The 12,131-nt window shown below is 43.9% G+C and overlaps 1 protein-coding gene across 4 annotated transcripts in view; it reads left to right on the top strand.

Moving 5' to 3' along the window:
- Window positions 1-12,131, top strand: part of LOC147612203 (kinesin-like protein KIN-7C, mitochondrial) — a 40,146-nt gene that overhangs the window by 13,112 nt on the left and 14,903 nt on the right. For all 4 annotated transcript variants that reach the window (XM_086784095.1, XM_086784094.1, XM_086784096.1 and 1 more), the window contains 12 exons: window positions 1,766-1,855; window positions 2,083-2,135; window positions 2,308-2,373; window positions 5,471-5,524; window positions 5,972-6,031; window positions 6,331-6,409; window positions 6,584-6,651; window positions 6,768-6,830; window positions 6,973-7,077; window positions 7,171-7,275; window positions 7,361-7,468; window positions 7,773-7,916. In XM_086784095.1, the coding sequence (XP_086640221.1) occupies window positions 1,766-1,855; window positions 2,083-2,135; window positions 2,308-2,373; window positions 5,471-5,524; window positions 5,972-6,031; window positions 6,331-6,409; window positions 6,584-6,651; window positions 6,768-6,830; window positions 6,973-7,077; window positions 7,171-7,275; window positions 7,361-7,468; window positions 7,773-7,916 (995 nt within the window). The remainder of the gene's footprint in view (window positions 1-1,765; window positions 1,856-2,082; window positions 2,136-2,307; window positions 2,374-5,470; window positions 5,525-5,971; window positions 6,032-6,330; window positions 6,410-6,583; window positions 6,652-6,767; window positions 6,831-6,972; window positions 7,078-7,170; window positions 7,276-7,360; window positions 7,469-7,772; window positions 7,917-12,131) is intronic.

The following is a 12,131-nucleotide window of genomic DNA, read 5'->3' on the forward strand; positions in this document are numbered from 1 at the left end:
TCATCGGGACGTAGGATTGCAGATCTTGTGGTATTTGCAGGGTACGAAGGATCTTGGACTCTTTTATAACACTGGAAGGGGAACGGAGGACCGAGTCAGTGTCCGAGGTTGGAGTGACTTTCATTGGGGAGGAGATCTAGACACAAGGAGATCTACTTCAAGATACAGCTTTACCCTTAGCTCAGGAGCGATTTCTTGGAGCAGTAAGAGGTAGCTAACTATTGCCTTGTCTTCTATCGAGGCAGAGTATCGGGCTGCTTGTGGTGCTGCTTGCGAGGTGGTTTGGCTGCGGAGGTTACTTGGCGAGATTGGGTTTCCACATAAGGAACCCACGGTCATCGAGTTCGACAACCAGAGTTGTATAGCTATTGCTCGGAACCCGGTCTTCCATGCCTAGACCAAGCACATAGAGATACAATATCACTTTGTTTATGAGAAGATTTTGGCTGGTGACATCTTGCTTATCTTTTGTTCGATGGAGGACAATGTGGCGGACCTCTTCACGAGATCTCTACCTCAGCAGATGCTCCGTCAGCACTCTAGCTCATTGGGGTTGGTTCCACATCCAAGAGCTGAGACGGGGTGTTAGCAGTCATCTCCTGTCTGCATCATATTACACTATAGGGAGTGAGGGCCAGTGTTGTGGGTGTGCCCGCCCGTATATGAGTTTCTCCATTTTTCTAGTTGTGGGGGTGCTGTTTTTCCCTGTCAGCCTGTAGGTATGTCTGGTCAGGTGGGGCCCATATTTTTCTGCTGGCCGACTTGATTACTTGCAGGCTGACTTGCATTTTGTGCTGGCCGACTCGATATTATCCAGTCGTGGGCTTGTCCAGGGGCTGTTGGCCTGTTTTGTAGTGGCCGACCAGCAGCCCCAGCCCATATATATGTGGGCCTTGCCCCCCACTCAGTCTTGTACCGGATATAGTGTATATAGCAGAGTTTATACAGTGCTTCTCTCTCAGCAGTTCTGTGTTTCATTTCTCTCAGGTGTTTTGTCTCATTTCCGCTGCCCATTCCGACAATCCAGCATGCCCTACATGCTTGATTGCCTCTGAGATTGTACATCATTGTCTTTGGGGCTGCAGAGTTGCACAGAGGATATGGAGCTCCATAGCCCAGACTGAGAGGTACTATACACATCACCTGAGGCTCTATTGCATGGCTCACTCAGTCGACCACAGGCTCTCTTTGAGGGTGAGGACCATGACTCTGCCAGCATGATCCACAGAGGGATGGGCCAGAGCTGCACACTTCAGGATATTCCTTGATCACATGCCACATCGTCCCTGGGAAGACTTGATACCACCTGGGAGATTATTGCCAGCATCACTGCCTGGCAGTTTTGGAAGGCTAGATGTACTGAGGCGATCGAGAGCACCCAGATTTATGACACTCAGTGCATTTGTACCATTTGAGGAGATATTATTCATACCCTAATGGCCAATTGGTCTGTATACAGGGACCTTCTAGATCACTTCAAGCAAAGAGCGTCTTCCTCATGAAGGAGTGGGTTGGGATTTTCTTCTCTTTGACTCCCACTCTGGACTCTCTTGGCATCACTGCACCCCTGACTGGCTGTTACTACCTTACACTCTGTGTGATGAAGATTTCTAGCCATGATTTTGTAGACTCCCTTTTTCGCAAAAAAAGTTAAACAGGACCATAGTTGAGGTTACAGAATTGAATTGAAGCAAGATGCATAAGAAGTTTAAGGATAGTTGTTTTCTTCTGTATTTTTTATCAAATATTTCTTCCTGCTGTGCAGACCGAGTGTTCGGTCCTGCAACTACAACAAGACATGTGTACGATGCGGCTGCTCAACATGTGGTCAGTGGTGCAATGATGGGAGTCAATGGTAAGAGCTTTTTTTTTAGTAGAATAAGTGTATTGCCTATTTTACTTACTGTTGTGTAATTTTTGGGGCATTTCTAATCAAAATGGATTTCTAAATAATCAATTTTATCTGAAGCAATCATATTTCGATAGCTGGAGCATAATGCTGGTCATGCTCATATCTTCTTGCTTGTGTGGCTAATCTACCGAAACACAGTACCCAATGTTCTTGCTATGTCTTTTGATCAGGTACAGTGTTTGCATATGGTGTCACTAGCAGTGGAAAAACACATACGATGCATGTAAGTCTACCGATTGGACACACCCTTAGTAGAGTAGTGTTGATTTGAACAAGCGTACATCCACCGTGTTACTCATTCTATATTATGACGATGTCATTTTAATGGGATCATGCACGTTGTGTGTTTAAAGAATGGACTCATTAGATTTGTTGTGTTTGATTTACCTTGGCAGGGTGATCAAAAATCTCCTGGGATCATTCCATTGGCAGTAAAACATGTTTTTAGTATAATCCAAGAGGTACCTCTTCTGACCTTCAGATACTCGGTGGCTTTACGAGGGTTACAATTACTAGAGATTCTAGTTCGTTGTGTTATCTTTGTCCGCTTCTCTTGGAAAATAAATAAATACGCAGTCTAATTCCTAAAGCATCATATTAAAAGGCTCTTGCTATAGGGCGATGGAGATCATTTAGTGTGGATGCCTTATTACACATGGGAGTTGGTTTTCCCGTAATGTCACAAACAAAGATCTCTTCGGCTCCTGATTCATGTATTACTGGCTCCTTGACCTCCCTATTTGCCCATTGGATTTGGTTGGTTTCAAACATCGTTTCCGCTGCCTGTCTAAATTTTGCCCTAAGGGACTTGCCTTGAATGTAATAGACCTGTACAACATGCAAGGAGATTTGAACTCTAATGATCAAGTAACCCACAATTAGGTACCAGTTAGTACAAAAACACACCACACTAGAAACCACTGTACTGGTATACAAAAAAGTAACTTCTGGGAGTGACTGGGCCGAACCTTGTATCTCATTCTCTGCTCGGTCAGTCATATGCATCCAAAAGTTCCAGATAATGTAGGGGCAAATATGAGTGTAGTGTGTCTAGTAAAGCCCTCAAGACCACACTTCTTGTCAAGTAAGCTTCCATCCATCAGTGTCGTATAAAAATACAAAACCATCCTCACAAGAGGACTAATTTTGTTTTTGTGTGCATCAAATCGTTCCACTATCAAGGTGGCATTCTTTCCAGCTTGAAAGGTATTAATCCCTTGTAACCAAAAACCTTTAGAATATCCAGCTAAAACCGATCCTGCAGTCTCAACAAAAGAAAACATGGCATTATTTTGACAACATTTCTTAAAAAGTGATCTTATTTGATATCAAAATTCACATTTTACAATCACCACAGCTTGTCTGATGTGACTTATCTGCAGCGGACAACCTGTCCGCTCTGGTCTGTTAACCAAAAGAGGAGTGTAACCCCCCCGCCATTGCCCCCCTCTGCTGTGCCTTCTTTCCTTGCCCGGCTCTTCTTCCTTGCTGCCCTACCTCGGCCTGCTGCCCGGCCTTGGTTTGGGCCTTCCCCCTTCTTTTCCCGTTTAGCCTCAGTGTTGGAAAGTTTTTCTTGGTGTTCAGTCCAGCCTCTTTTCACTCAGATTAGCGTGGCAAACCTTTAATTTTATAGAAGCTGAGCTTGCGAGCCTCTTCGCCAAGATTGAAAAAAGACACTAAAACGACCCTCATTGCCAAAATCTTCAGGTCACATTCATCCCATCTCCAGGCGTGTGGTTGGGTATTTGTGTCAGCATTGCCCTTCGACTTCGTACTCCACTTCAAAGATGTGAGGTTGCTTGGGAGAGGTTTTTCCCAAGTGGACTTCAATGCTGAGGAAGATGTTAGCTGCCAGGATAGCTATCGGCTGAAGTCAGCAGAGTGGACAGCAGCAAGCGCATCAAGAACATGGATAAGATCCAGTCGGGCTGCATTAAAGGGACTTTGATGAACTTGTAACTGGCCGACCAGCAGTCGGCCAGTTCACCATTTATTCCAAGGGGCTATAAATAGCCCCCCTTGCTCAATGTCTTATTCATTCAATCCCACTAGGGGTTTGGATCCTTAGAGGTCCCATAGGGGACAGATTTTAGGGTTAACCACCTTTTTATGAAGGCAGCCCATGGCTGCAGATATGTACCCTTTTTGTACCATAGTATATACTGAATTTCCAGCACTTCTCACTCTCTCTCTCTACTCTCTCTCTACCTGCGTTTTTGCATCAGATGGTGCGTTTTTGCATCAGAAGGTTTCCAAGAGTGTTTAGGGCTGAAAGAAGACTACCCAGAGCTTCCGCATATTGTATTGGTATCAGAGCATCAGGCTCAGCCAGGCTAAACGCTGATTCAGTCCCATATGATGGTGTACAGGTCCAAGGTACAGGATAGTACACGGATTCAAAGCCCAAGGCAAGAACACAGATCGGGAAGAACTCCCAGGAGGTTTGTTGGTGGTGTTCCACAGTGCCAGATGGGGATGGCAGTTCCGTGAGCCAGATAGGTTCTCAGGTAACGGTCCCAAGGGAGGTTGATCCTCCAAGGGTGATGTGAGAGTGCCAGACTCAGTTCGAGGAATGAAGACCAAGACGGTGTTCAGAGTCAGGGCAGGAATGGATTGTGGACTAGAGGAAGACCAGATGCATAGATCTTCATCAGAGACAGAGTGGTTTGGAGAACAGACCGGATTTTCAGAGAAAAAGGTTTTGCCAGGGATGGATGATGACAGAGGGACTTCGGAACAAGATTGGGATGATGACAGTCATCCAAGAGCAGGTTGGATTCCCGTCATCAAGTTTAGCAGAGGGGGATGTCATGTGCATCATAGATGCCATGGACATTCTCAGGGCTAGATCCAGAAGAGGCAAAACAGATAAAGACCATGAACCAGTAGAAGATAGGTAGAACCAGAATGTAGGAGCTTCAGGTGTAGCATCTGAGGTGAGCATGGAGCAGGACAAGTGGGATCATGGAGGGAAGCAGACGGTTGAAGCACATGAATCCAGACAGAGGTTTGTGACCTTGTTGTGTCTCTATTTCGAAAGTTTTATATGTCAATGTGGACATGGACTGAAATTTTATGTAGGTGGTTGAAATTTCTGAGATTTTATGTATTTTTATCAATGGTACGTATTTTTACGTACCTTACATTTTTTTCCGTACCAAACAACGTACAGTACGTACGGATCCGTACAGTACATAACGTTTGGTACCACCTTGCAGGCAACTGTTTCTTTGAAAGATATACTCCAACCCAAGTATACCCACACACACTTTTATTTTTTGTTGTAAAAACCACTATTTTATCTTATATTGGAGAACCCTCAAAATGAGAGGCTCTCACTAAAGTACATCTAAAAGCAGTGGAAAAACACTTCGTAGTTTTGTTGATCAATCTGTTGCAGCTCAAAACTATCATGCAATGACTGAGATAATGATTGACGGAAGTAAATATACTTGGGCTGGCCAATTGGCAGAGTATGTCTTGTCTTAATGTATACCTGTAATAGCTTCACATGAGAAAGAGGTGACTTATCCTGTGCTGTCGGATTTTGTTTTGTAGACACCAGGGCGAGAATTCCTTCTTCGAGTCTCTTACCTGGAGATTTATAATGAGGTTCACGCTTTTCTATTGTGTTTCTATTTCCAATTATTTCTTCATTTACTGATTGTGGATGCAATGTAGTAGCGTGTTCACGGTGACAATGGTAGCATGAGATTCTTAGAGGTCTTATTGACTTGAAAGACATCGAACGTAGTAGTGGATGCAATGTAGTAGTGTGTTCACGGTGAAAATGGTAGCATGAGATTCTTAGAGGAGGATCTGGTCATCGAACGTTTGTCGATTCTACTAGGAAAGCATGAATGAAACACGTCTTGTGCTGTTTAGCCTTCTCATTTCTTTAGAGCTAAATTTTGATTGGTTGTTGTTATTCAGGTTATAAATGATTTGCTAGATCCTGCAGGACAGAATCTAGGAAAGCATGAATGAAACACACTTCTTGTGCGGTTTAGCCTTCTACTTTCTGTAGAGCTAATTTTTTATTGGTTTGTTGTTATTCAGGTTATAAATGACTTGCTAGATCCTGCAGGGCAAAATCTGAGGGTGCGTGAAGATGCACAGGTCAGTACAGCCAATTGGTGTCCTACTAGAATCTAGTGATGAAGATGCACAGGTCAGTACAGCAAATTGGTGTCAATGCATGTTTCAATTGGTGGTATTCTTGTCATGCTTGCACACTAACAAGAAGAACCGTTGCCATGCTTGGTTTCAGTCAAAGACACTGCCTATGATTTCTTGATTTCTCAAAACTTGAAATCATATGGGGCTGTAAATGTGTCCTCTTCATGGTGGTGTAGGATCTGTCACATGGAACCATTATTGTGGACTCTCCTCTTATAGCACTAACTTTTATTGTGCAGGGCACATATGTTGAAGGAATAAAGGAGGAAGTTGTTCTTTCTCCAGCTCATTGTCTATCTTTGATTGCAACAGGAGAAGGTGATGATAGCTTGTTTTGGATGATCTCCAGTAATTTTATGAAGATAAAAGAGTAGTTTAAAAGAAATGGAGTCCATATTCTCTGTCCAGCGTTAAATGTCATGTTTGTATGATCTTTGATTTGTTTCACATTCAATTTCTGGTCTAATCTGCCTAGTTTTCATTTTGTGCTAGAGCATCGCCATGTTGGATCGAACAACTTCAACTTGTTGAGCAGCCGTAGTCATACGATTTTCACCTTGGTAGCACCAAAATTTCTAGTTTTGGTGCTTTTGGGAGATCTATCTAGATTTTGTGAATTTCGTAACACTAGGTTTTGAAGTGTAGCAAGGGTTCAACCTCTTTGATTTCTTTGCAGACAGTTGAAAGTAGTCCAAGAGGGGATTTCTTTAGTGATGAAGAAGTGACCCTTTCACAGCTGGTAATTGTTCCCTAAGCCTTTTCATGATGCCTTTTTTGGGTCAAACATAATTAGGACTCACATGCATTTTAGATGCTTTTGTTGGAGCATTTGCATTGATTTTTCTTGGGATTGATCTCATGCAATTTCTTCATTTTACTAGAATCTCATTGATCTGGCGGGCTCTGAGAGCTCTAAGACAGAAACTACAGGGCTTCGGCGAAAAGAAGGTTCTTATATCAATAAGAGCTTATTGACATTGGGAACTGTAAGGCTGACTTCTTTTGGCCAAAGCATTGGTCTTTTGGTCACATAGTGTTTCAAAACATCCATAAGAGATGCTATGGTTACATAAATGCAGGTTATATCTAAGCTAACAGATGGGAAAGCAACTCATGTACCATATAGAGATTCAAAACTGACTAGGTTATTGCAGTCTTCTTTGAGTGGGCATGGCCGTGTATCGGTAAAATTTTGACCCTATTTTGCAGACTTACATAAAGTGTATGTGGCAGCAGCACATAATTTGTCAATCTGTTTGCCTGTATCAGCTCATATGTACTGTCACTCCCGCTTCTACCAGTAATGAAGAGACGCATAATACTTTAAAGTTTGCTCATAGAGCCAAGCACGTGGAGATTCATGCTTCTCAGAACAAGGTATGCTGCAAGGCTTCTGTCAGATTACTGCCCCTCCAGTTAAAAAATGATAATACAATGATCCTTGTATGAATGGTGAGGCTTGTAACCTCTAAAGAGCTCAAGTTTATCACATGCATGCATGCATGGACACATGCACACATCTCCAAGTTGTATGAAGGCTCAACTCTCATGAATTACAAGATTGTAGTTTCACACAAGGACTTTAGGCAAGGTAATTTAAGATTTTTAGTTTTTAGTTTTTTTTTTTTGGAGTTTTTCAGAAGGTACACTGAAGTTCAATTTGGAACCTGTCTGTTTTCAGATAATCGACGAAAAATCATTGATAAAGAAATATCAAAAGGAAATTCTAAGCTTGAAACATGAACTAGAACAAGTCAAGAGAGGAATGGTCGACAATCCATACCTCATTGGTAGTCAGGAAGATCTTGCATCACTCAAGCAACAGGTTTGGAGTTTGCTTCTCTGTTATGTTTTGGTTTCTCAATTTCATCTTTATCTTCTTGTGAGATCTTTTGTCTCACCTGTATGTGGGTTTTCAAAAGTCTTTTATAATGTAAGTATGTGTATGTTGCATCCTGTAGCTCTATGGTAAGCCAAATACTTAGTCCAATAGCATAAACAAAAGAGGGCTTCCTTGTCTTTGATGTTTAAGCCATTTTTCATCAACAAAAGATATTCCCATGGTGGTCTTGACCTCCTCTGCCCATATTCTTCATTGTAAATGTAGGGCCTGCTACTACGTGTGGGCCTATTTTCTTTTGGCATTTTTTATTTCCATAATTACGATCTTCAGTTTACACGTCTCTTTGAAGACATAGCTCAGGTGTCCGAACCTATGCAATAGCCTAGTTCCCACATCGACTCAAGTAGTTTTTTTTTTTCCGGAAAAGAGGCTGCTAATAAAATATACAAAAGGGAGATTTCAAACCAAACAAGAGGAAATCTCGACCAATCAGATACCTTGTGCCACCAACAAGGTCCCATATGAGTCGGAGTGAAAAAAATGCAATAATCCCACTGTCACTTGGAACATTTTTTGGTCTCATTGACCCATTGGGTTTTTCGTAGACGTTCATGAAATCTTTCTTCACTCCCATCATCTGCAACATGCAACAGCTTGACGAGCTTGGTGGACTTCTTTGAAGTGATCCGTTTGGAATGCTGTGGGCCACAGCTACTTGTATGCCATCGCCCAACCAAGCAGAGTACTTGGGTGCCCTAGCGGTGCTACGGGGTCTCTCCATTGCCTCTCTCTTGGGCACCACTGCAGCCAGCGGTTCTACCAAAGACACACCATGAAGGGTTGTCTTCAACTTTGAGGGGGGAGGGGGGGGATTTGGTGGTCGTGGAAGCCCACTATCCACATCTGCTGTTTGGAAGCCCTCAGAAGGGGTCATGTCCATGAGACCAAAATGATGTACACAGTGTCCATAAATCTCGACATGGATGAAATAAGAAGAAGCAACAGTAAACTAAAACTGAAAACTGAAAGCCTAGATCTCAGACTCTGAGATTATAGAAGATGAAAAATCTAGAGAGTGAGAGAGAGAGAGAGAGAGAGAGAGAGAGAGAGAGAGAGAGAGAGAGGGCTTGCTTGCGACCTGCTCGACACTGCTTGCATGCGACCTGCTCGATTCTGCTCACCTGTGATCTCCTCGACTGCTCGCTTGCACCTCAGACCTGTACATATTGCGAGAGAGAGAGAATCTTGAGCCGCCTGCCTGCGACCTGCTCGACTGCCTTCTTGCGACCTGCTCGACACTGCTTGCATGCGACCTGCTCGATTCTGCTCACCTGCGATCTCCTCGACTGCTCGCCTGCGCCTGTGACCTGTACATATTGCGAGTTGCTTCTTTCGACCTGCACATCTTCTTCTTCAGACCTGCGACTTCTGTTCTTCTTGCAACCCTTTGATTTTTGCCTTTCCTTTCTCTTCTCTGTACATCCCCTTCTGAGTGTGTGTGTGTGTGTGAGAGAGAGAGAGAGAGAGGGTCTGTGTGCAAACAATAAAGGTGCTGAATTAGGGTTTGAGAGAACGGGTTTTCTTTGCTTTTGTACATGGATTTGGATGACCCGGCTGCTGCTGTTGGTGGCATGGCTGCCAATAGCCTTGACATGGATCTTATTGAGGAGATGATCGAGAAGGATGTGGGTTATGCTTCAGATGCCTCGGAGCAACAAAAACGTCAAAGGCTTGATGTTGATGCAAGCTACACTCCGGTGAATGTTGGAGAGAATGCAGAGGAAAGTTCTCAGGTACCTTCTCCGGAGTTTGCACATTTGCTGCAGATCACTGCTGAGCTTCTGCAAGAATATGTGAAGGCAAATAGCGTGCAAATGGCTGCAGTAGATAATGGTGGTGTGGCTGATGTATGCATGGAGACTCCTTTGTTGCTACAACAGCTAGCAGATTTTCATGATCGTGTTGCTATCTTCTTCTTTACTGAGCATATTCCGTTGTTGCCTCGTCTTAGAGCATGGTTGGGCCGCTTGGTGTCGCCTGAGGCACTTGAGGAGATTTATGATGGTCCGAGAGGCTTTTATGAAATACTTTTTCGCACTTCGGAAGTCCGTAGGGCAGTCTTGGAGCAGGTGCCACTCTTTTTGGATCGGCAGTTGGTTCATGTGGTTCCGTGGAAGCCTATGGCAGAGTACCAAGATATGTTGCGCCAGGCTTGCCCATTTTGGGTTGAAGTGAAACAATTCCCATCAATGTTTTGGCGTGTTTTACCAGGTCTCATGCGAGGTATCGGTGATGTCTTGGTGGTGCCTCGAATGACTTCTAGAAACCGAAATCGTCTATGCATGCTGTGGGATACTGGGAGACCTAGGCCGACACATTCGCGTGTCAATATGGCTGGGTTGCAACCTTTAATGTATGAATTGAGGTGGGATACATTTGCTGGCCACTGTTTCAAATGTGGTAAGATGGGCCACTTTGTCTCCGAATGTCCTAAGAAAGAACAAGTTGTTGCTACCAAGGATATCGTTGATGGGCAGTTGCCCGTGGAAGATGAGCATGATGCTCCTTTACATGATGCCCAGCACATGGATGTACATGTGGATGTTCAGAATGAGGTTGAGCAGCCATGGGTAGAAGTACGTGGTAAAAAGACACGATTTGTTGCCCCGCGGGGGGATTTCTCAGATGCTGTTTGGTGGGGGCCTTTGCGTACTCATCAGGGGCCCTTACATACATATGCTCGTCGCCCTTTGGGTTCAGGTGCCCACCAGGATTGAGAGGCCTGGAGGCAAACTTTCTCAGGGTACAGGGGCTCTTGGGGTGGATAGAGTAGAACGCTATTCTATTAGAAGTCGCCTAACAAAAAAAGCACAACAACAATTGCCTCTTGTGTTTGGTTCAAAGGGTGAGGTCATCTCGCCATGGGATGGTCATTACCCTTTGGCACGTGCTCGGGAACTCCAAGGGCAGTCTGAGATCACAAATACCATGTCTAAAAATGCAATGCGTCAAAAGGTTCGTGATTTGGCAGATTGTCCTGGGCCTAGTACACGGCCTTGTTGATTCCTTTTCTGGGAAGGCTTATGAAAATTGTACAATGGAATGTAAAGGGTATTTCTTCGCGCCAAAAGCACTTCAGGCTTTGGCGTACAACTTTTTATCATGGTTGGGATGTTTTGTGTGCAGTTGAACATAAGCAACATAAGTTGGCTGGCAAAGTCTATGTATATAAGGGGTTTCATGTTTTCTACAGCGGACATCCTGCTTCGCAGTCAGGTGTTATGTTTGCTGTTCGTTCGCAGTTTCAGCCTTCTCTTGTGATTCAAGATGTTCATGGAAGATTTCTAGTGATACAGATTGTTTGGGATGATACGCCTTTATGGTTGTTAGGGGTGTATGCTCCAAATAATGCTCGTGTACGCCGTTTGCTGTGGAATGACTTGTGTGCTCTTTCAATCGCTCATCCTGGCTTTGTGATGGGAGACTTTAATATGTGTGTCTCTAGGGAGCAAGCCACGTCGCCTCATTCTGTAATGGATGGCCCAGAGAGAATGGCGTGGGAAGCTTTTGCAGCAAGGTCGCTAAAACAAGACATGTGGTCTTGGTTGCATCCAAATGAAAGGGGTTACACTTATGCCTCACAACAGTTTCGGGGCACTTATGCTAGATTGGATAGGATGTATATTTTACATCAAGATCTCTTTTTGCCAGAGGTTCTTACTATGATGGTTGATCAGCAACAGGTTTTCTCGGATCATTGGCCGCTTGTGTTTGAAAAGGTCTATCATCCTGTGGATGCATATAAAGGCTTGTTGAGATGCTTGCCTTTGCGCTTAAATCACACTTTTTTGGAGCATGAAGTTTTTGATGTTTATATGCGTCAGTTGATCCGACATTTCTCCGCAAGAGTGTCCGTGGCTGATTATCATGCTTGGCCAGTGTTCCTTACTAACACTCGGAAATTAGCGCGGCATTATGGTCTTGCTAATGCCTCTATGCCTCTATACAAAAGCAGCATGTGGCTCTTCTTGAGTTGCTTTTAAAGGGCTTGCAGGCGTTCATGTTTACTGACTCTATGGATGCTGAAGTTGTGGATGCCATAGAATGGCTGAAAAAGGAGCTATCTAGGGTGCAAGAAGCACAATATGTTCGCTTTAAACTACTTGCACGTCTTGATGCTTTGCGGGATGCTAACTG

Source organism: Cibotium barometz, chromosome 46 (assembly GCF_041138505.1).
Source record: "Cibotium barometz isolate CiBa-2024 chromosome 46, ASM4113850v1, whole genome shotgun sequence".
NCBI classification, from domain to species: Eukaryota; Viridiplantae; Streptophyta; class Polypodiopsida; order Cyatheales; family Cibotiaceae; genus Cibotium; species Cibotium barometz.